At 38.9% G+C, this 24,623-nt stretch overlaps 1 protein-coding gene across 2 annotated transcripts in view; it reads right to left on the bottom strand.

Moving 5' to 3' along the window:
* The window catches only part of LOC139935815 (protocadherin Fat 1-like), a 123,400-nt gene that overhangs the window by 38,189 nt on the left and 60,588 nt on the right, over positions 1-24,623 (bottom strand). For both annotated transcript variants that reach the window (XM_071930412.1, XM_071930413.1), the window contains exons 5-8: positions 4,996-5,313; positions 4,442-4,655; positions 3,824-3,963; positions 2,494-2,980 (exon numbers count right to left, since the gene is read on the bottom strand). In XM_071930412.1, the coding sequence (XP_071786513.1) occupies positions 2,494-2,980; positions 3,824-3,963; positions 4,442-4,655; positions 4,996-5,313 (1,159 nt within the window). The remainder of the gene's footprint in view (positions 1-2,493; positions 2,981-3,823; positions 3,964-4,441; positions 4,656-4,995; positions 5,314-24,623) is intronic.

Genomic DNA, 24,623 nt, shown 5'->3' with positions numbered 1-24,623 from the left:
AGATAGTAACAAATTTCTTTTTAAGTAACTGTCTTTTAAAAAACATGCAATCTCGCTATCTACATTATAATCTAAAGCAGAGCAAACAAAATGATCAAAAAATGTTTGTAGCCAGTTAATCTATAAAAACATCATAAAATGTTTGTATTTTGTTATCTTTTTAAGATGAATTAAATTGTGATGGTCGTTAAATTCAACCTAACTTTTCTGTACTCACATCACTGCAGGCCGAAAATGGCTTAGAATTAGTTGAGTATAAAACATGACTAATCTAAGTTTCTTATACAATTGTTATTAATATCGGTGATGTAGGAATCGAGAACAAACTTTAGTCTAAGGATATAGTGTCAGTTTAAGTCTTTATCTCCGTCGCTGTGGTCTTTGTCTCAGTCTAGGTCGTAGTCTTAGACGTCGATGCATCTAACTTTTACTGGTCCCAAACACATGTGAAATTTAAAAACTTTTAATTGATTTTCCAATGAAAGTGCCCTTTGCAATATAAAAATGGCCTTGAGCCCTCTCAAAGATAAGAACCCAGGCCTGCATCAAAATTCTAGGCCAGCATCTCTTTAAAGGAAATCTGAAGGAAAAGTTCTGAAGACCAAGATGTGTCTTGTCTTAAGGTCTCTGTCATTGTCTTGGACTTTCAAGTTGTTGGTCTCTGATTTTTCAGTCATGTCTACACCACTGATTAAATATTACGAAATTGTTCCTCTCAATATTTCATCTAAATAAATCTACATGAGGATTACTGTGAGTAAAAATGAACTAAATTCTACGATCTCTAAACTTCTACGATCATCGTGAATGTATTGGTTAGGTTTTTATATGATGACACAAAGAATAACTACAGGACATGCACGAATTCCATGATGCCTTGTATAATTGTACGAGAAATAACGGACCAAACCTTCTGGTCTGTCTTGCCTGGTAACTGTGGGTCAGGGAGGGAAGAATGAGTGACATAATGGAAGAATTTAATGAACAAACAAATCAAAGAAATAATTGTGAAAAGCGGACAACATGAAATAATTATGAATTTTAAAATCAGTTTGTAAAGATCGCAAAATTGATTTATCTATTCATGGAGCAGCAAAAGCACCTAAACGTCTTGCCAATAAGTGCAATTACCAGTCAAAATGACACATTGTGTTCATTGACTCAGACTAGTCCCCCGCTCATATTTGATTAGCAAATAAATCTATTTATAGCAGCTAAAAGAAATGGCGGCCAGCGCTACGAGACTATCGCTCACTATTCCTCACATTCAAATAAATTTAAAATAAAATAAAACATTTTAGTTGATGTCCATGATGTCTTAGTGCTGGTTGTCTTCAGGCCAAACAGGTCTTAGTGCTAGGTTTCTTCACACCTGCGGGTCTAAGTGCTACATGTAGGTCTCTTCAGACCTACATGTACATGTATGGTAGGTGCTTTTGAGAGTCACTTGTTTTCATTACCAAAAAGGTAATAAATTTATAACAATAACCCCTACAAAGCTGCCACAGTGTGTCCCAATCATCAACCCTACTCGACATCCTTTCATAAAGGGACCGATCCAAGCACAACCAACTTGAGTTTGTTTCACAAGGAGTCCTTCACCCATTGTCCGACAAACAAAACTTCACAGTTAGCGATCAGGGGGTGGGATTGAACAAATTGTAACCCAGTGGGGTTCGTCATTGAAGGGGCATAGGGGGACGGCTTTGTGATAGGGTGAATGACTTGAGAATTTGTAAAGATGGGTGGGGTAGTGAATGGGAGAGAGATGAATGGGGCAAATCAAAAGTAGAGGAAACAGTATGAGATGAAGCTACAATGAACTTGATAACTCCTTAATATGGAATGGCTTACGTGGTCATGTTCTGCTTCATGAGCCAACATTACTTTCTGGTTTTACTGACTCTGCTGTAACTAAGCTCATACAAGTCTTTCACTTCTGTCTAGATCATATTTTGCACAAGATTCAACATTTTTTTCAAAGGTTTTCTATTTACTTGTTACCCCATTATCTAAAAAGTCTTTTGAGTTTTTGTTTGGATTTTTTTTAATTTTTATAATAAACATTTCTGTAATGAAACTTCAAAAAACAGCTTTTGGCAGCTTCATTTCAAAACACAATTTAAAAAAACAAATTTTTCATTTTTATCGAGCACTCTCCAAACTTCAAATTATCTGGTTACTTTGTACAGTATTTTCTCATTACTGTTTGATTTGATTTCTCATATTTTGGGGGAAGGTTCTGGGGGAAGCTAAGGACCTTGTCACACGAGGCAAATTTTGCAGGCAACTTGGAGACACCCAAATACAGTGCATGCTAAAGGACCAGTTATAGTAGCGCAGGAGTAATTTTTTTCCAACAATGTCCTACGATTCAAATTCAAACGTGAATGGACTCTCTTCTTGGAGATGGAACTGGAACCGGTTGCCTGTAAATTGCCTCATGTGACATGGCCCTAAGAAAACAAAACTGCAGATAAAACCATGACTGACCTGATACAATTGAGTAAGTGATCTGAGCGTTAGTGCCTTGGTCTCTATCAAACGCATACACCTCAGTGACTCTGGTTCCAACAGCCGCCGTCTCAAACACATTCCCCTCATACTCATTTGCTCCAAACTCCGGCGCGTGGTCGTTAGAATCCAAAATGTTAATAATGACCCGTGTGTAGTTTCGGTGCGTCACGAACGTGTGGTCTTTGACTTGAATCGTCAGGATGTGTACCTTCTGCATCTCGTGATCGAGCGGGGCTGTGGTAGTCAGGATACCAGACCGGGATTGGATGTTGAATTTTGATAGGCTGGACTCGCTGGAGGCACTGTCAATGGAGTACGTGATGCGGTCTCCCTCGTCGGCATCGGTGGCTTTGACGACGAGGATCTCGGAGTCGACGGTGGTGTTCTCGTAGATGTTTACGGTGTACTCCAGTTGCTCGAGGAGGGGTGGATTATCGTTAGCGTTTAGGACCGTTACCAGGATCTGTTGGTTACAAAATATATATTAATCAATCTCTCGTATTCATTAATTTGTGATTACAATCCCCTCAAGGTGATCCCTCTGATGATGCCGTTTCCCAGGTTATATCAGATGTGTGATCCCTAGCCACACGAATGGCTTCTGGATGTCACCCCCGGGATATTGACAAAATAGGGAAACCGCTAACAGTGGGGCTGGATAGCTCAGTTGTACAGCATCAGCATTCTAGTCCAGAGCTTGCAGGTTCAAGTCCTGCTCTGGTCAATTTTTCTTTGTTCAACACAAAACAAATAAAATCTGTCATGAATTATCCCAACTTTTTCAATGGCACAAAAGAAATAAGTTGTTCAGCTGATAAAAACGGTTGACACGCCTGATTTAAGGTACGTTACAGAATTGGTAAGAAACAAAAATCGTGAAGATCACAGATTTACATAAAACTTACATGGTCTAATGATGATGATAGTAAAAAAAAAACATCCCTTGAAATATTTCTGTCTGAAATGTCATATTTCATGCCAAATAAATATTCTTATTTGCCGTTTGGAGTTCATCGCTCAGGGAGCGTTTTATTCATTTTTTATTTTACATCGATGGCATGCAAAATGTGTAATCGGTTTTTCACCATTCTCTCGTGACTGACCCAGATGGCCGATCAATCACAAACTTCTACAGGTTTGTCAGTTTAGGTATGTGGAGGACTACATAAAGTGCTTACACTGTCAGCAACTGTTTGGTTAGCACAAATCAATTCTGTAATGTTCCTTTAAGATAAAACCTATTCAAATCACTGCCACCAGCAAAAGTGTCATTCATTTAATTATATAAAACTATGATAAGACTCACATGTGTTTCAAGCTCATTATAGCCATCCGTTACACCAATTGTCAGATCGTATGAATTCTTCTTCTCCGCATCCAGCTTTGAGGCAATGATGATGACTCCATCGGATGGTCTCATGAAGAAATCCTTATCCTCATCCCCATCTGATGAAGAAAAATTCAAACCGAGTTGACATAAAACTAAAAAATAATTTCCGTCGTACAGTCTAGCTTTGCTGAGAAGAACCCTTCGAACAGCTTTATTCCTCTGCGTCTCTTGGGAACTCCTTCCCTGGTTTACATTTGCCTCCATCCTGAACATTCTACCTCCTGCTCCCAAGAGTTATTTTCATCCTACACACAACTCAAAAACACATTTACTTATTTCTTCCTTTTTTTCATAGAACAAGATGTTAGAGGAGAAACTACCAGCTCCCCCGACTTACTTTTCATATTACACAAAACTCGCAAAACAATCTTATTTAGTTTTTTTTTGTTTTTTTTCCTGTACAAAAAACCCGAAGTGATTCGAGGAGGTATTTATCAAAAACTAGGAGTTTGAAGAGAAATTAGTAGTCTTATGGCCAATGATGTGACACACTTTTCCAGAGCAAACTACTTTCAACAAAAAGCAACTGCTTACCTTTGATGCTATACCATACATCATCATCATCAATATCGAAGGCAAAGACGTTAGTGACAAACGTTCCTACTTCGTCATTCTCGGATACGCTACCGTCCCAAGCGTCAAAGATTTCTGGCGGGTTAGGAGACGGCTTGATGGCTTTCTTGATCAGGATGACCAGTCTAAAGCGGGCTCGTTGCTGGGTCGGTCGTCCGTTGTCCAGAACCTCAAGCTGTTCGGGAGGAAAGCAAATTTCATTATTTTATTATTTTTTGCTAGGTTTTGGTTGTTTTTAGGGTGTTTTTTTTTTTTTATCCCCTAAAGAGGCACAGAATTGAACCCCTAACTCAAAGTTATACTGTGGGAAAAAACTTTATGGGTCTTTCTCTTTGGTCTTTGATTGTTTTTAATGTGAAGCTAAGTCCTAACAACTGAAAAACTGCCAGTCATGCAATTAGCAAAGTATTTTGACGGCAACTGAAAAAGTGCAAAAAGGTGTTTTTTAATCACAAGGACTGAACATTTCTTTTGGGGTTATGAGATATCAGATGACTGATTTAACTGGTACTCACTACTAGATTGAACTGTTCTCCCTCAGGTAACAGCTTGCTTGTAGTAATGATACCGGTGGTAGGTTCGATATCAAACTTCCCCGCTTCGTTCCCTTCTAGGATAATGTAGCTCAGCTCAGCATTCCGTCCAATATCATCATCCTTGGCCACGGCTCGGTAGATGATCTCCCGATGATCGGTGCGATCCCGGGCGGGGATGTTGATGCTAGCGTACGTCTTCTCGTTGAAGACCGGTGCGTTGTCGTTCTCGTCTTCGATGTGGACCATGACGTACGTGGTGGCGCTCCGCGATGGGTATCCATTATCATAAATCGTGACCTGCAATGAAATTGAAGAAGGTGTGTATTTTTAGAATGGATTATCCCTGCAAGCAGTTCCTGTTCATTCCAGCTTGAAAACAAGAATGGGCTTCACGTTGTTTTCTCTGTCAACACGAGATCTTACATGGAAGCAAATATCACTGAATAGTCCCTACAGGATTACCATGGTCATGTTCCCTGTATGTTTCAGAAGTGATGAATACCCATTTTCATTTTACCAAAAAGGAAGCATATTATTATTAGCCCATGAAGCCTCACTTTAGGAGAAGAAATAATATGACTGCTCCATGTTTTGAGGTCTAATTTGCATATGATGTCGCACATTCAAAACAACTGCCTCAAACAGGTCAATCAAGACCTATTGGTCTTGTGCGCAACGCGTACACGCCTCCATTGTTTGTACTCAGCAATAATAGTGGCCAATGGCAGGGCTTGAAATAACCAACAGCACCTGCAGCAATTGTCATAGTGCCCTGTGCTTTTTACTGTGGTGCCCTTTGCAAAGTTTCAAAACAAACTTACACTTTCCTTATAGCGGGCCCCTTACGAGAGGAACATTGCTGTGCCCCTTTCAAAAGTGAGATTCAAGGCCTGAATAGGGGGCTTTGATCCACAGAAACACAAACATTACTTGTGTCTCTAACTTTGTTCTGTTTATTAGCTTCACTCTCAACAAGCTTCGTTTCAACATTCAGCACCTCATCAAAACTTGCTCCATTTCAAATATTTACAAAATCCATCATTAAACGCCATTAAAGTAGAGATGGATTGCTGATCTCAGATACACTCAAAACATTACACCTCCGCCAGTAACCCAAAACCCCCAAACAAACTCTACTGGATTTATGGCAGGCTGAAAAGCACATTCAGAGGGGAAAACTTCCTCAGAATGATAACATATTTAACAATCTGTCAGGTCTTGAGTGGCGAGCCGTCCATCAAGCTCCACAAGCAGTTGTGAGTTTGGCATGCTTGCCAGGGGTTGGGTGAGAGGGGTCGGCTGAAAAGACACAAAATATCTCCCTGGAGAAGGGGCTTGCTTTCAGGCTGGGGTCAGGGGGTCATTGTTTGCTTAAATTCACCAACTCAAAGGGTGTGAAGTGTGGAGCGTGACAACAAGGGCGATAGTGTCGTGGCTTTTGTAAGCGGAATCTCAGTGGAACTTTATTAAGTCCGGAATACTGTTCCTAGAAGGAGCTTAGAACTCAACAATCGCATACAGATCAGGACCAAATTTCATAGAGCTGTTTAAGCACAAAAAATGGTAGCTCAGAGCATCAAAGCTATGCTTATCAGAACATGAAAACCAGCCAAAACTTATTTCCACATGTATCGCCTTTGAATATATCCTGCTCATTTTTGCATAGCAGAAAATTTGTAAGCACTTATTTTAAACAGGTCTTTTAAAATTTGGCGCAGGACACCACATGTGTTTAGTGAGAGATTTTAATTCACAAAGCTGTGAGGACTAACATAATACATGAAAAAAAAGTGCCTACTTTTACTTCTGGCTTTTAATCCTCATTCAATGGAAGACTGTCGTTACAATAAGGTCTTACTTTGTAGGTATATAACCATGGAGCAATGACACACCCATGCACCACTTACACCATGCCTATAGTATCTATGAACGCCTGAAATAACAGCAGCCCACATGATACCTCAGGCTAGAGTGACAATCCTGTAACTTAGTACTCAGTGTAAAGTTTGTCCGCCAAAATAAAAATAATATTGAACAAAATTTTGGTGTTTTTTTTAATCGACATGGTAAAGACACAGCCCTGTAACATAGTACTCAGTGTAAAGTTTATCAAAAAAAATTTTTTTTTAAATATTATTGGGGAAAAAAATCCTTTTTTAAAAGAAATGGTAGAGAGGCAACCCTGTAACATAGTACTCTGTGTACTTTTATTCAGCCAAACTAAAAATAATACTAAACATTTTGTTTCTTTAAAGGCATGGTGGAGACAGTTTGAATGAACAGTGATTTTTTTCTTTAGACGAAAAGACTATATGACATCTCGGTCCGTGCATCCTTTCGAAATAGTTTGTTCTAGATCAGGAATGCAGCCAGTGTCACCTTTAAAATCAGTCTCTCTTGAGATAACTTGATCATATTAAACTTCGCTAGGCAACAGAAAGCCGATCATGCATGCACAAATTGACATAACAAGTGCTACTATTTCCTTCAAGGGTACCAGCTTTAATGAAGCTTTAAAAATGTTTCATAAAAGACTGACAGTTTTCGATAAAAACCACATGTAGGTCATTGTAAAAGACCAGTTACCCAATAAACAGACATGAAAAAGGAAACAAGTTTTAGCTCAACTGGTCATCAAGAGGAGGGTTAGCAGAAGGGGGGCAGAAGGTGCTGAACCCCCCCCCCTCAAAACACTCCCGAACTCCACCCCTTATGAGATCGAAAAACAATGCACAATTGAATGGTTTGATACATTAAATATCCCCCCCCCCCCATATGATGACTCTTCCCACGCTTGTACCCTCCCCAAAATATCAGGTTTTTTTACTTACATCATTGTACATTTCTTTGTAAAAAAAACTTTTTTTAAAACCCTTTAGAAGTTTACCCCCTCCCCAGATGGATAATTTCAGTTTAATTCCCCACATCCAGGTGTGTGGTTATTATGCAGGATTATATGTTAAACACCTGCAGAGCAAGTGGTTTTACAATCCAGTCTGAGACTCAAGGATCTTTGACTGCAGCCAGCCACCAAGGTCACATTTCTACATTTGCACTTTCATTATTGAGAAATTTCCACCCAATATGGGAAGTTTCTCCATCAGGCCGAGTACCCAAGAACATAGCACCCAGCATGACGTCCTGTTTGTTATTATTATTACAAAATAAAGTGTCCTGTATACAGGTTTTTTACAGCTAGATTGAATATTTGCATCAGGGATGAAAGTTTAGTGCAGTTGCTCTCGTTATCACTTAAATGCACTGTACACATTTGGTAATTGCCAAAGACCAGTGTTCCCACTTGGTGTGTCCCATCATAAGCACAAAAAATAAGCTTGTGAAAATTTGGGCTCAGAGGGTCATTGAAGTTGCGAGAAAATTATAATCGAAAAAACACCCTCGTTGGATGAATTTGTGTGCTTTCAGATAGGAATAAAAGACTTCTAGCCAGAAGTCTTTTATTAGTTCAGTGAGAAATTTCCTCTTTCTCAAAAAACTGTGTTACTTCAGAGGGAGTCGTTTCCCAATGTTGTATACTATCAACAGCTCTCCAATGCTTGTTACCAAGTCAGTTTTTAAGTTAATATTTCATTTGAGTAATTACCAAAAGTGTGCCTTCCCTTTAATGAGTTGTAATGGCTCTGAAAAAAAAACGGTCCATTATATCCCATTATTTGCTTTCCATGGGTGTTACCGCAAACCGCACTAGAATGTAACCACGCAAAGTTTCAAATCCTACAAAGTATCAAATCCTACTCATGTACATTTGTCTCCACGAACCACACTAGATTGTACATGTATTTAGTAATTGTTAAATTTGCATCAGGGGTAAAGAACTCGTTCTAGCTAGTGACCAAGCCATCTCGGTGGTCTAGTTGGTAAGACACTGCTCTAGAATTGCAAATGTCATGGGTACGACTCTCACCCAAGTAACTATAAGTGTAAATATGCCTGTGATTTTGTTCATAAAAGTCAGGAAAGCACTGAGTATACAGTGCTAACACACATCAGTGTAAAGGTTAAAACTGAAAATAATATTCACTAGATTGTATTCCCATCATGCAAAGTTCCAACTCCTACTTAACCTAGATGTCTTCTCTACATTTCAACAAGCTAACTTCTTGATTTCAGAATTGAATCATTACCCTAATAAAGAACATAAAACAAACCTCTTATTGTCAGAGATTTATTTACTTATATATTTACAAACTGGTTATCTTTAAACCTGAGCAGCTAATAAGCTCATTTGACCGAGAAGAACCCCGACAGAGCAAATGTACATGTTGGCAAATGTAAATAGTCTGGGATACAGCGGAAATGCCAGACTAAAAAGGAAAAGAGAAGAATTTATGCATTGAGGGCCCCTATGAATAATGAGCTGGGGTGATATAAACGGCATGGCGACCATCACCGTAGTAATAATTAACTAGAAATGGCCGCTAGATGAGACGACTCAGTCTGTACTGTTGACACAGGTGCTGTGTGATTCACTAATCAAATCAGAGAAATATTGGATTCAATTTCATCCAGAAATTGTAAATAATAAAAAATGGTATGTTGTTGATACAAATGGCAAATTTGTTGAATCTTAACGGTTAATGTTGATGGATGAAAAAAGAAGACATAAATGGAATTTATTTATTTAAGGTTTAGGTTTTCATTTAAAGCCATTGGACACTTTGGGTAAACAGTATTGTCCAAGGCCCACACTTCGTGTATCACAACTTATATATAAAATAACACACCTGTGAAAATTTAGGCTCAATTAGTCATTAGAGTCGGGAGAAAATAACGGGAAAACCCACCCTTGTTTCCGCAAGTTTCGCCGTGTCATGACATGTGTTTAAAATAAATCCGTAATTCTCGATATCGAGAAGTTATGTTTTCTCAAAAAGTAAAGCATTTCATGGAATAATATTTCAAGAGACGTCTTTCACCATTACCTTCTGTAAACCCTGTAAGTTATTTGTAAATCTCTGAACTCTTAATTTTTGTTCTGTTCCGAAAGTGTCCAATGGCTTTTAAGCATGTGGCCATAGGACAAGTGGAAGACCGGTATTCATTGTCTGGGTGACCCAATACAATGATAAAACAAGCCTGTTAAAGTATAAGCTCAGTTGGTCATTCAGAGTCACAAGAAAACAGTCTAAAGAATCCATCACCGTTTCAAAAAAAGACGTGGTTTCCGGGCATGGAGTTTCACAGAGGCCACATACATAGGCCATGGCCTGCTTTGCCCTGGTGTTTGCCTTGGTGCCCCTTCAAAAGTATCCCATAGACTTGCCCTCTCTTAGACGAAATTCCATGCCCGAGTTTCAGATGAACAAGATCAAAATAAACTGTTTTACACATTTCCCAACACTAACATTTCAGGTCAAAACTATTTCACATGCTGTTTTTTCAACGTGTGCAGATCCCTCGGTGATTCTCTTTCAAATCCTAAAACCATTCACCCAGTAAAGATAACTAAGCAATGCAATGATGATTCCAGATGAGTTGCACCCATATCTACATGTCCGAATGCACCGTTATGTTTTCATATCAAGAAAGGCACGTTTAATATGTAGTCCGATCCAAAAGAGACTGCATAATGACCTACTCAGATGATAGTCGTTCCATTTTATTGACTTGCAAACTCATGGCTCGCAGAGAAGTAATGAATTTCCGGCGTGTACCAGCGTACTGATAACACATTATTCTTTGCAATTACGGCAGGGGAGTGTATCGCCTTGGGGGCATCTACTTATTGCCCTCAAAGAGGTAAAAAATTATCATGAGTCCCACAGGGGTTTTCAGATGGAGGGGAAGTGCCGACTTTTTGGATGTGGAAACAGTGACGGTAGTCTTTGTTAATGTTAATAATTTATGCAGATGATTTGAGGATCTAAGGAATTGCTGAGATTTCATGATTTTTAAAAATTTATTTTATAAGTTACTGGCCTGATGTTTTAACCCTTGCAGAGTCTTTCTCAAAGGCTTTTTTACTTGTTTTACCATTGTGGGATGTTTTCCCTCGTTTTAAACTTAGTTGACTCCATTAATGATAGTCTTTTGCAATATTTTTAGTGAATATATTATTCAAGGTTTGAAAGGATATTCAGTTTGTTAAAAAATACATTGATATTACTATAACAAAAATCGATACTATTTTGACATCGATATTGCCAACGCCACTTTTAAATCATATTGTAGTCAAAGTATAGAAAATATTTGAATTTTCGATATATCAGCCATAAAACTGACATCATACAAACACAATTCTTCTTAATTACAAAAACCATGAACTTTACCATCAGCCACTACTTTAATTGCCATTAACATTTCCTAAACATCTCTTCAATTAAAAAGCCCTCAGAAAAACCTTGTATTGTGAGAGTGCACTCTTAAAGGGTGACAAAACGGTTTGAATACATCCATAAAGGGCCAGTAATTGCATTACGTTGTTGATTGGTCGTCGTCAAATGGCCATAATTTACTTGGGGGAAAAACAAGAGACCAATCCTTTTGTTATCTGACTTCTCTATCTAGCAAAACAATAGTCAGACATACATTTTACAATTGCAAAAGAGAAAGGTTGCAACAACAGCCAAGCTTAGAAAACTCAATACTGCGTTTTTAGATTTATGATATTTTTAACAAAATGAAATCCGTTGAAAAGTTGGGGATGCATTTTCGCGGTTGTAACCAATATCGATTTCAGTTGAACCATGGTTGAACATGCTACTGGTTTGAATCACTGGCCATTCATTGACCCCAAAACAGTTATTGGTTACGACCGCAAAAAAACCCACCCATCCATTCCTGAAGTAAACTGCATTAATACAGATCTGGAAGGAGGGGAAAAATTAAGACAAAGTGATTAATGCTTATTGTACCAGGCGGTCTTGAACTCAATGGTTGACCAGTTGCCAAGGGCAACCAAACTTCACACCACAATCTACTGAATGGTTGACCGTCTCTGAGAGAGTGGCCATCATCAGAGGTAGTGGTTGGTTCGTTAAACCCAACGTTTTCGAGACAACCACATTGGTTGGACGGCAATCATGAATCCAATATGGGGGTTTCCCTAAGGCCCCTCATTAATTTCCTTTAATTCTTGCGGGTGTGGATAACCGGCAGAAATGGCTGACGCAAATTGGATTTGAATTGTCCTTCAGATCGGACACGTTCAAATGAGAAGGCCAATCATTCAAATGGGAATATTTCACACAACATCTTTCTTATTACCATGGCTGACTTGCTTAAAATGAGAGAAAGACTTGGGTTTTTTTTTCCTCAAGCAGGAACATTAAAACAATATCCATTTGTAATAGATGTTAAATTTGCATCGGGGATAAAGAATATTTATTTTGGTTTTTACCCATACACCGATGTGTAAGCACTGTTATACTCAGTACTTTCCCGAGTCCTGTGAAAAAATTTATCACAGGCATGTTACTTGGGTGGGATTCGAACCCACGACCCTTGCTATTCTAGAGCAGTGTCTTACCAACTAGACTACCGAGGTTGCCCGGTAGCTAGAGGCAGTTCGAATCCATTTGATTACAAGTAAGACAGTTCATTTGCAGTACTTTCATGTATGTAGGGCTTGGAATGACCCATGGCACCCACAGCAATTGCCCTGGTGCCCTGTTCTTTTGCTGTGGTGCCCTCTGCAAGGTTCAAATACAAACTTAAATTTTCTCCATAGAAGTGCCCCTTACTCCTTCAAGAACAAATTTCAAGGCCGGAGGAGAGGATACGTAATTTTTTTATGACAACATGGGGTCAATATCACAGCATGGCTTACCGCGGAACTCTGTACTTACACTACAGGGTCCTGCAAACACACAATCCTAAGGACCGTAATAAGCACAGAATTCTGCAGTAGGCAGAGCCAGGAAAGTGTGTCAGGATTTGACCTGAAAGTCTCCAAACCAAAAGAATCAAAAGGTTTTTGCTGCCCCCAGGAAAAAGTTTTTTTTTTCTGTCGATGATAACACAGAATATTATTATTATTTTTTTTATTTTTTTTTTTTACCCATACACCGATGTGTGTTAGCACTGTATACTCAGTACTTTCCCGAGTCATGTGAATAAATAACACAGAAGAAAAAACAACTTCGGTAGAATTAGGCAGTTACCTTGGCGTGAACACCATCATGTTTACAGAAACAACACCATCAGTTTCCGCTACTCTTACATAAAAGGTGCCGATAATTGGAACTGGTTTATAATGATATCATATTCTACGATGGGTATCGAATACCTTGTTTGTTATTAACATTGAAGGTGAACCAATCACCCTAAGGATGGGTTCCTCGAGATCGGAAACATGTGTAACCTTAATAGTTGGCCCCTTACCCATCTGGGTACCTGGAGTTTAAGCTGGGTTTGTCTTTTTCATGAATGAAGAGGAAGATCTGGTTCAGGATCCTAGGTTTTTTTTTCTCCCAAGGGAAATTATTTATAAAGGGCTGGTGCTACAATCAGTATCAAATTTCACAGTTATGGAGAGAATTTCGGAAAAGATTTCTTGTATTTCGATCAAATCCTACAAATGCTGTCTGCTATTTTGGTGAGAAAATTACTAAATTTACGTTTCTCCCCCCCCCCCCCCCCCCCAATAAAAATATATATATATTATCGTTAGGGCATGTTTGTTTGAATGATCTTCCCATCAAGGGAACTCGGCAAACTCCCACAAGGGGATATAAACACGGTGGCATGGTGGCATGGCTGGCAAGATGAATTTAAATTTTTCAACATTTTTTTCCAATTAAGTTGTACAGATCAATTCTACGGTTTGTTTCTCAAAAATAGACTGGAAAAAAGACACATCTTTATAAGCCATTAAATAAAGAAGCTTTCCTTCAACTTATTAGACTGGAATGCAGTCTCTGTCATCATCCCTTCCTAAAGTTATAAGATCTTTGATTTGTCTTAATGTAAGATCACTCTGTAGATAATTCCAGAAACAGCAAAAGGACACAATTACAGAACCAGTAATCTCGTCTGTCGTTGCTAATACCTCAGCGATGCTATCACTTCAACCAGAACTGTTCCCTTTAATTCAGACAACAAATGTCTGTCCAGCTGCTGCACTTTCCTGATGCCAGGAGTTCCTAATCCATCTTAGGCTCAGAGAGTTCAAAATACTACATGAACTCGAGTGTTAATCCGTGCACTGCTTGCCAACGTCGTTCTCACACCTCGTAAATTAAAGATTGTTTTACCATAAACAAATCAAAATGTGTACATAACCCCCAATTATTTTCACGAGATGTTTCTGTGATTTGCCCTAATAAGGGACACCCAGGAGGCACATGAAGGCAAGCAAAGGTTTTCTTTTTGCAAACATTTTCTTGCAGAAAGAGAATTCATCAGATACAATATAATAAACAGAAATTTAATTATAAGAGGAGAGAAAAAAAAAGAAATTATGTGTGCGCGTTACCTTTAGTTTTATACGCAGTTTTGACTCAAACAAGCCACTCTTGGTAAGGGGCTCCTACAAGAAGAAACTGAAGTAGCTGAAGGTATGAATTCATTCCTTAATTCAGAAAAAAATCCTCAGAAATCACATGCAGAAAACCAACAAAACGAAAACACCATGGCAGCACTAACAAACTTTCCCCTCTAAATGTTCAATCATACCGCGGGAAATGGCTGATAAGTGAGCCCTTTTATGATTTGGGTCGCGATATCTGCTTACTACCTCAGCCAAAGCTAATTGGGAAATGTTGTAGGGGGGTGGGTGATCCAAGAGAGAGAGAGAAGCAACACTATAGGCATCTTACATCAGTAACAACCGGCCTTCTCTTGTACCTTGCCATTGGCTGAATAGTTATTAATGTTCAAGCCATTGGCCAACAGCGGCCTTGCTTTGTGAGAGCCTGTCTGTACCATGCTGACTTTATTACATTTTATGAAGAACTGCTGTGCTATACTAAAATATTATAGCGGCAATAAATATCCTTGTATTTTTGTAATGAAGTGGTACAACCGTTTTTCCTTTAAGGAGCCTATCTATTTAAACCAGTTTGATCTCAAGAAACACGTCCTTAACATTTGGCTTCATGAAAATGAACTGAGACATGTACTTTTTTTGCCACACTAGGTAATAGAAAGATTGGATTTAATCACCAATTTCTTGAAGATTATGAATCTGTGGAAATGCTTATTTATATCCGATGAAGAGATTGTTTCAAATTAGGAATAATTTTTTATGGTAATTGATTTGAGGGCACTAATCATACACTTGAGTTTTACCAAGTCAGTGTACATTTTTTTTCAAATAATCATCAAAACACAAGATGTTACCAACGAAAAAGATCCGAGAAAAACTCAAAATTCATAAAGTGGAAGAAACTGTTGCGAACGAATAAAAAAAAGTGTGAACAGGGGATCGACATTTTGTCACTGAGTCATCATCTCAACCCAGAAACCCTTCTCCAATTTCTCCAGCTAATTTATGAAGCCAGTGCATTAGAGCAGTGGCCTGTGATACCGCTACTATCTCTTACACCCCTCAAGCGACTCTACAGCGGTCGCAAACCTTAGCCTGTTGCTTTTTAGATCCTTAAAAAGCCAATTTCATCACCCGACAGCTCTGAGCGATATCGGCCGGCTAAAAACGCCAATAAAAAGGTGAGTTTTTTCAGATGGAAGACTTGGATCCTCAGGGAGGACATTGTCTTGATGAGACCGGGAGAACTGTCTCGGCTTCGAGAAGACGATAATGTGAAGGCTGTAACTCTTCAGTACCATGGGATACTAGTGCAGGTGCTGTGTTGCAAGTGGGCTTAAAGACACTAGGCACGTTTGGTAATTGTCAAAGACCAATATTCTCACTTGGTGTATCCCAAGGTATGCATAAAATAAAAAATCTGTGAACATTTTTACTCAATTGGTAATCAAAGTTGCAAATGAACATTAAAAGAAAAAAACACAATTGCTGCACAAATTTGTGTGCATTTAGATGCCCAAAATGTCTTTTAGAACTTGAGTGAGAAGTTCCCTGTTTCTCCAAAACTACGTTACTTCAGAGGGAGCCGTTTCTCGTAATGTTTTATCAACAGATCTCCATTGCTCGTTACCAAGTACGTTTTTATGCTCACAATTAATTTGAGTAATTACCAATAGTGTCCAGTGCCTTTAATGTCAACTCCATGACTCCCTAAGCCAACATTCTCTTGAATTACTTCCAGTTGATACATTAATATAAAAATGCAAGAATTCACAGATGAAATCTGTTCACCAGTCACTTCTGAATTGGCGAGTAATTGATAGTTTTTCCGGTAACAAGTCGTTGTCGTTTCTTAATCCCAGGCAAAATGCAAGTTCCCAAGACCACTTAATCCTCATATTTTAATAAAAACCTAGTCCCATGCAGAGAAAAGTTAAATCTGTGATTATCTCGCCACAAAAAGGCGACCTTGAGAATTACAGGAAAAACCTGCTACTAATAAAATCCTCTTTTTTTTTTCTCCTTTTTTTTTTTTTTTTTTTTTTTTTTTTGACTCAAACATGACTTGATGTCTTTTGGTAGAATCAAAACAACTCCTTTAAAAATATCAGGATTGTCTCAAAGTAAAAGCTTGCAGTTCAACCGAAAGTTTCTTATCAAAAAATTATTATTTTGAATTTCCTAACTTGAGATTGTTTCTACAGAAAACCTGTCATATCAAATCCCCTGGGGAGATCCAAGGGGGATAATCTCATATAATCCCAATAATATCCATCCAGGCGACTGCTTTTACAGCCAGGCGACCGCTTCAAAAGACTTCACCCTGATGTGAATAGAGCAATTCCCTCAAGCCAAAAGACAACACAGTGGAGGATCTCTGGGAGAAACAAGTGATCACCTCATCTTTCATCGCCGCGGCAATTGGGCTAAACCTCTTGAAGAGACTTCCAAAGTGTCAAGCTCCCCCCCCCCCCATCCAAAGTTGACTACGTTTCAATTCTTCAGTTTGTCACTCTTCAAACACTGAGATGTGTAGAGTACGGGCCCATTTTCATAGATCAGTTTTAAAAGCACAGAAACTGCTAAGCACAAAAGAAAATTAACACAAAAATTGTGCTTGTCAGAATATGGTTGCCAGACAAAATGCTATGTCACTTGTGACTGGTATCCTGCTCATTTTCTGCTCATTTTGTTAAGCAATACTTTTCTGCTTAGGCAGCTCTATGAAATTGCGCACAGATCTTGTTTCAACCGCCAGTTTGTACTTTTATCCATTTGCGAAATTCACACAGTTCTCAGTTTAAGGGTACATTTGTTAGTTTGAAAAGGGTGTTCACAACATATGTCAAATTAAAATAAAACGACTGTTCCCATAATTTGCACATTTTGCATTCCTTGAAACATTTTTTTTTGAAATGCTGTAGTTTTTTTTTTAAAGAAATGAGTAAAACAATTAGTTTTGATCCAAAAGTTTGAAAACACTGATGGGATCAAACGCAACTGAACACCTCAAAAACAACAAAACAACTTTTAAAAATTTGAACTGGCAACAAACCACTCTTTAAATCATCCACTCCATCCATCTTGAATTTCAACTTGTGGGCCCGATTACATTTCAAACTTGAGTTGTGGTGTGATCAATCACCATACTAACAACCCTAAAAATATTGTGTCGAAATGCTGTATCATTCAGTCTAAGGCAGTCACGCACACCATATTACTGTGCCTACTCAGCCAAACACTTTTTAATGATCTTATTACTTGCAGCTCATCACTCCCATACAAGACCTATCAACTTATTCATTTTTAACCACAAACTCTAAAGAGAAACTGAAAAAATCTCCAGTGTGGTGGAAATGTATTTCTTCTTTCCACCCACAGCCCCCATACATGGTACTTAAGACTTGATGCATAAATCATAGGATTTCTTAGGAGTCTCGTGGGTGAGATCTCCGATTGCTCTATGATGACTTATAAGTCCACATTCCAACAAGCCCCATGATGGAAATGTATCCAGTTCCGGGGGTGTGGAAAATATGAGAAAGAATTTAGGTACGGGCAATATTTGAAGGGTCTTTGATTTGATAAGGGTGGACATTGACAAAATGCTTGAAAAGGGTGTTCCGTTTCTTTGGCCGTTTTGTTTGGGTTGGTATGTCACTCATTTTCACACATGTTTTTACTTATTCTTGAGTCAAGATGTAAGTTATAGAGGGTTGGGTACAATTTTTCACATTTATAATAACTCATATTCACTTTGGGAACACTACTACAGTTGTTATATCTTTGTGGTAAGGAAACCACACATTCTAAAAAGTGACTAGCACTGTGACCTGTAGCCCTGTACCTGTGTGTAATGAAGAAATACCAGTTAACAAGTGGGAGGAAAAAACCCAAATAAGTTAATAAGGAAAATCCTCGCAATCAAGTAGAGACTGAAAATTGAGAACCTGATCCACATGCAAGGCCCTTGTCTGGGATTCAAACCAGAGCCCATCGAGGTAAAAAGGGAAGAACTGAGCATACCTTAGTATTAATTGTTATCAAAATGGGACCATTTCTCCTAAAGTTTTTGAAATTCTCAACTAAACCTGTGGCACATTAAATACATTCGCTTCATGCAGCAATCTCTCCCTTGACAGTGGTCCGCTGACCCAATGCTAGGTAAGACACGTGAGAAGGAGGACCTGTCAAATCTCTCTCCAAGTGGTCCGGCTGGCCAGTACAGTGTTGAAATATGAAATATGGACTAGTGAAAAAAACCTGATAGACATCGACAAGTGAATCGACAAGCTTACTGGTCTCGCCGGCCAGTTACTAAAAATGTGAAGGGCTAACCCTGTGATGCCAATCTTACGAATGTTTTGCATCACTTTGTTACCCCTCTATGCTGAGACAGACAATGCCAAGTACAGGAGTCCTCCGAAGGACTTATGTCAAGAAACTTATCTGAGCCAACACTGCCCTAGGCAAGAAAGAAAAAAGGTGAAAATTACCACCAGCATTCCAGAAAATTAACACCCAAATCCGTGTTGTATGCTTAAAGTATCCAAAGCAACACTACGTAAATTATCTATATTGGGATAACAGTTTAATTTGATAACAAGTCTAGTGGTGGTGTTGATGTTGTTTAGTCTTGGCCAACCACAGACCCTCTACTCGACACCCTTTGAGGTTCATGTGGTCACATTCTATGAGACTTCAAGTCTCCATTGTGGTGTTAAAGACGGGAGCTTTGAGAAAGGCACCCATTATGATGAAACACAAGACTAGCAACGTCATGGTTAATTACAGTGTGGATGAGGAGACTGCCTGATAGCCACATTTGATACTCGCTGCAGTGTGCCTTATTGACAGAGAATGAGTGAAAACACTATGCTCAATTCACCTTAGAATTTTATACCCTTTTTATTGACACAAGGACAAAACAGCGGCAAATAATAATCCCTACTTCTGGTTTCAGTATTTCCAAATCCACTTCCATACTGCTGTATTCAATTGGATTTGGATTTTCCAAATTTGGATATACATACCCTCAACCCTCTTATTTTTTATTTAAAAAAAAAATATTATGCAAGTTGCCAGACACACAAGGCCTGAAGGCCACTTCAAGGTGTGGGCTACAATTATTTTTTTTCCAGAAGCCGTTACCACCTACTCCTAGGGCTGAAATAGGGTTACCCCTTTTACAGTCCATACGGATGTAATAGAGCCAAGCGAGAAGAGAGAAGACAATGAAGAACTTCCAGTTTTAAATGTGGGAGGAATACCCCCCCCCAAAAAAAAAGAGTTCACAGGAAAACCCACACAGTCAAGTAGAGTCCCTGGTTGGGTTCGAACTTGGGTCCACACTAGAAAGGTCAAGTGCCCTGTGATTATAATGTGGTGCGCTTTGCGAGGTTCTGATACAAACTTAAATTTACCCCATAGAAGTGCCATTTACCAGAGGAAAATTGCTGTGCCCCCTTTAAAGGAACACGTTGCCTTGGATCGGACGAGTTGGTCTATAAAAAGCATTTGAAACCGTTTGTTATGAAATGCTAATTGTTAAAAAGATGTTTTAAAAGTAGAATATAATGATCCACACAAGTATCACTCAAAATTGCACGGTTTTCATTATACGTCGCGAACTAACACGGTCGGCCATTTTGACTTCCATAAATATTAGTCGATGAGGTAAAAGAAAAACCACGCAATTTCGAGACATATTTGTGTAGATCATTGTATTCTACTTTTACAACATCTTTCTAACCATACCGATTTTATAACAAACGGTTACAGAACGCTTTTCAAGGACCAACTCGACCGATCCAAGGCAACGTGTTCCTTTAAGAGCGAAGTTCAAGCATGTGTTGTGTTTTGTAATACAATTACATAATTCTGTATCCAATTTCAACTTTTTATCTACACACATCATGGGGGTCTCTAATTGACCAGCCCTTCCCTTTTTTAGAGACCCCCACCACTTAATCACCAACTATTGTTCATATATCCCTGGTGTATCGTTGATTGATTGAGTGGAAATAAAGTATGAATCAAATTGAAATACAATAATTTATTATACAGTTATAAAAAGCCTCCCACCCCCATTGCTCTTTGTATGGTTGTGAAAATATTGACAACTTTGGATGGATGCTTAAAACCAATGACTTGACAGACAGCTCCATCTTGACTTGACACCTCTCAATTGATCAAATTCCATATCAATCTGTGCCCCCCCACACCCTACTCCATCCCAAATTCCTTGCATCTGTCCACTCCTCAAAACACGAACAGCCAGAAGTGTGTCTGTAAAAACAACACAAGACTTGATTTGTTGTCCAGATAAATGTACTGTTTAGGCAACACTTTTTTCTTTCAAGTCCCAGCACAGAAACAGCGACCCCACAAAAAGTGCAAAGCGGTGATGAATATTGGATGACCGTGTCGGGAACAACTGTAGTTATCACCCAGCAAATGTGCACAGTTTCCTAAAACATCAACAGTCATTTACACAACTGGTGCGACGATAATTGTATTAACTAAATTGCATCCGGCTGCACCGGTAATTCAACAAATTTCCCAAACATGAAGCTGCAATTGAATGACATTCTAGTGCTCATAAACACATGTAGCAATCCCCTTTTTTTGCTAATTTCAGTTTTGGTTTCAGCAATTGTATTACCAAACTCAAGTACCAATTTTTCAATTTAGTACTACATGCACTTTAAAGGAATTTTTAGAAGGTGGGCCAAACCAAATTAAAATCTCTCTAATCGCATTTCCATACTTGCTTTGTTTTTTATTAATATTTGCATTCTCAACTTTTTCCCTTTTTTTCTGCCCATCGCGTGTTCTTGTGTATTTTTTTTTACTTTCTAAGAACAGAAATACCTTGCTAGTTAAAACAGGCTTCCTGCCAGCATTAAGTTTACACTGTGGCGACTGGTACCCCACTCATTTTTTTTGCTTAGCAAATACATTTTCTCAGCAGTATTTGCTGCTAAACAGCTTTAAGAAATTGGGCTCAACTCATTGCTACTTAGCAGCAAATTATTAAGCAATATTTTCTGCTTAAGCAACTCTATGAAATTGGGCCGGGGCTAGGAGCCTGTTTGATATCAAATAAGCCACGGCATCATCTTATAGTTACTCCATCCACATAACAATCACATGACAGATATTTGAAATCCTGCCACCATGATCGAGGCAAGAAACCTGGTGACCGGCTACGACTCCAGGCAGTCACCCGCTTCTCATCAAGTCAGTACCCCGACCAATTATGAGGGTATGAGAACCATAACAAAACCCATAACATGTAAACAATGGTATACCACAGTGGTGGTTCAGTACACACTGACCCTACTATAATTTTATAAAGATACATGTAGATGGGGGATCCTGTGAGGTTTACGCTGACGACAAGGGTGGTCTTTTGACATGTGGAGGAGCTCGATGAAAGGCATTTCAAGGGAGTTAAGACCCAGATATTTTCTTCGGAAATTCACATTTAATTTCCCGATTCAAAATTCTGCTTCTTATTGGGATAGGTTCGGATTGTAGGCTTTTCTACCCTAGACAAATCATTGACACCAGAGATGTTACAATAAATAATTCCCTTCCATGTGACATCATAGGGTTGAACAGCGCCCTCACATGAAGGCACCAAAAGGTTGCCACTGAAAAGTTCCAGGTCCAGTTATTCTGCAAAAGATTTCCCTCTGAAAAGAACTCTACCAATCCTGCTCACAGCCTTAGAAAAAACACCTTGAAAATGAATTTCTCTGTGTAGTGATTTACAAGTTGAGATAACGCATGGCATTTTGTACTTGAAGTTGGCATGGTTACGAAAGCCACACTTCCATTCAAAGTTATTCAAAACCGTTCCAAGGCATAAAGGGACTAGTTCCTGGTAATAAAACAAGTTAGAATCTTCATTTTCATTCCTGCCGTCTGTGATAGGTCTGAACAAAACATCCATGTGTTATCTCAACTTGTAAATCACTCAACGGAGAAATTGATTTTAAAGGGTTTCTTCTAAGGAAATGCGAACAAGAAGCTTTCACTTTGTCCACCTTGTGATTATATGACATCTTTGAGCATCGGGCGAACACTAAAAGCAGTAGACCGAGCCTTTACCATCGCAGGCCCAGCCCTGTGAAATTCACTTCACTTAAATCATTGAATCAAGAAATTGCTGAAGACCCACTTGTTTCTTCCACAAGACTTTTATTATGGGCCTTAGATTGTTTGATCTGCGTTGGAAACATCCTACAGCATCGCAACCTCTGGAAAAGGCACTCTAAAAATGTCAGGTTTTTTTTATGGTTGAAAGATTGCAGCATGATATTTTTGGGGGTCAATTCAAATCGTCACATTTATTTGAGGACTGCAACGATCGCATTGCCACTCAGGTAGTCCCCTCCCCTAACCTCAGCATCGTGATTTGTTTGTTAATGACATGAATTCCGACATAGAGAGGTAAAAAATAACATCCTTGGTACTCGAAGAGAGTTCCACTCCTGTGGAATATTTCAAGGAGTGGGACAGACATGATCATATCTTGCCCGGAGCGAATTTTTGATCTGGCGGCCAGGAAGGCGTCAGGAGCACGACTCGGGAGCTGCTTGAGGGGGGCTGCGGTGTCATTGGGCCCCACGGAATATGCTGCTCTCAAGTGCTCTGACTTAATGTATGTCACATTATTTTGGGGTTCTTCTCGGTGCACATTTGCAAAAACTGAACAACAAAGTAACTGAGAAGAATTGCAGATGCATTTAAGTTTATGAAAAAACGAGTAATGTAAAGGGAATATCGGATTTGACACAAATAGTCAGATTAGTTCTACAGAAAACATTGTTGGTTTTTCTTATCACCTTTCTCTTCAAACATTTCGAAGGCCTCTTCTTTTGTCATTCAATAATTGATAGAAATCTTTACAATTTGATTGAACTTTTCACCTCCCATCGCCCAGGCAGTATGACCCATGCTGACCCAGATGTGGGTATCAATTGGCATAAAACTAGGGCAGTAGGGTAACAGTTATCGTTTGGACAGAAACAAAACAGAGGACACTTCGGAGATGGATGACCTGAAAGAAAACTTCAAACACCAGAAACAAGAGCCCCGCTCTCCCCTCTGGCTTTAAACTGACCTCCCCTACACTGGATGACATTATTGGAAAGCTTGGTCAAGTAATTATTTTTTTTTTTAGTTGGGAGGTGAGAACTAGCCACGATCTGAATGATTTATTGTTAGAAATTGTGACCAATGTCGGCCAAACATATTAGCACTTGGTCAAAATGTGGGTATGGCCCCTTTAGGCACGCTCCGGAATAATATTTCACGGTGAACTTCAAAATAGCGGACAGAATCAGATGAGGAATGTGACAGATAAACTTTTTCTCCTGAGAGTTCTATTCAAAAAGATATTCTGGAAACACCTTGCCAGCTGAGGGCACAGGAACAACAAGCATTTGTCTGCACTTGGACATTTGACAATAAAAGTGGATTACTGTACTTGGCGATATGTGTGTGAACCTCTGATCGCAGTTTCACAAGATATGCATTTTGTTTTCAGAGCTGGCCAGCGGCAACTTATTCCCACATTCAACAGGGGTTCCGAAAAATACCAAAAGCACGGAGAAAAGTTCTTGGTGTTTGCAAAGTTTCTATTTGTGCCCCAGGAGGAGAATTTCAGTTCTCATTTGGGAATTTTGTTAGTTTCTATGTTGGAGAACGATCAAATAAACTCAAAACCTGTTTGCTTTGAAGGTAATGTGGAATTCTGTCAATTTGTTTTAAAAGTCCTGGAGTGCTTTGTGGGGGATGGAAATTGCTGAAAGTGAAATCATTTGTGTATAAATCTCCTAGGCAGGCAAGAAATTTCTCCTGTTGTCCTCTCTGATTCTATAAATCACGTATGTTGCTTAAAAACATTTGTTCTCTCTACAAATTACTGTAATCAGTGATTTATGAGAAAGTGTTTTCATTTGTTACCCCATTCAGAAGGTGGGCAACCTCTGGAAACTGAGCAGCTTTTTTGTTCACAGTCATAGCGAAGAAGAAGAAAAAAAATTGTTTGGAAATGATACCAATGCTGTTGTTGAACCGAATGGTCATCCCAAAATCTCAAGATGTCAACAATTACAGGAAATTTTCATACCCCTTATGTGTCAAA

Source organism: Asterias amurensis, chromosome 4 (genome assembly GCF_032118995.1).
Source record: "Asterias amurensis chromosome 4, ASM3211899v1".
Classification (NCBI taxonomy): Eukaryota; Metazoa; Echinodermata; class Asteroidea; order Forcipulatida; family Asteriidae; genus Asterias; species Asterias amurensis.
This window is presented reverse-complemented; position numbering and strand designations above follow the sequence as displayed.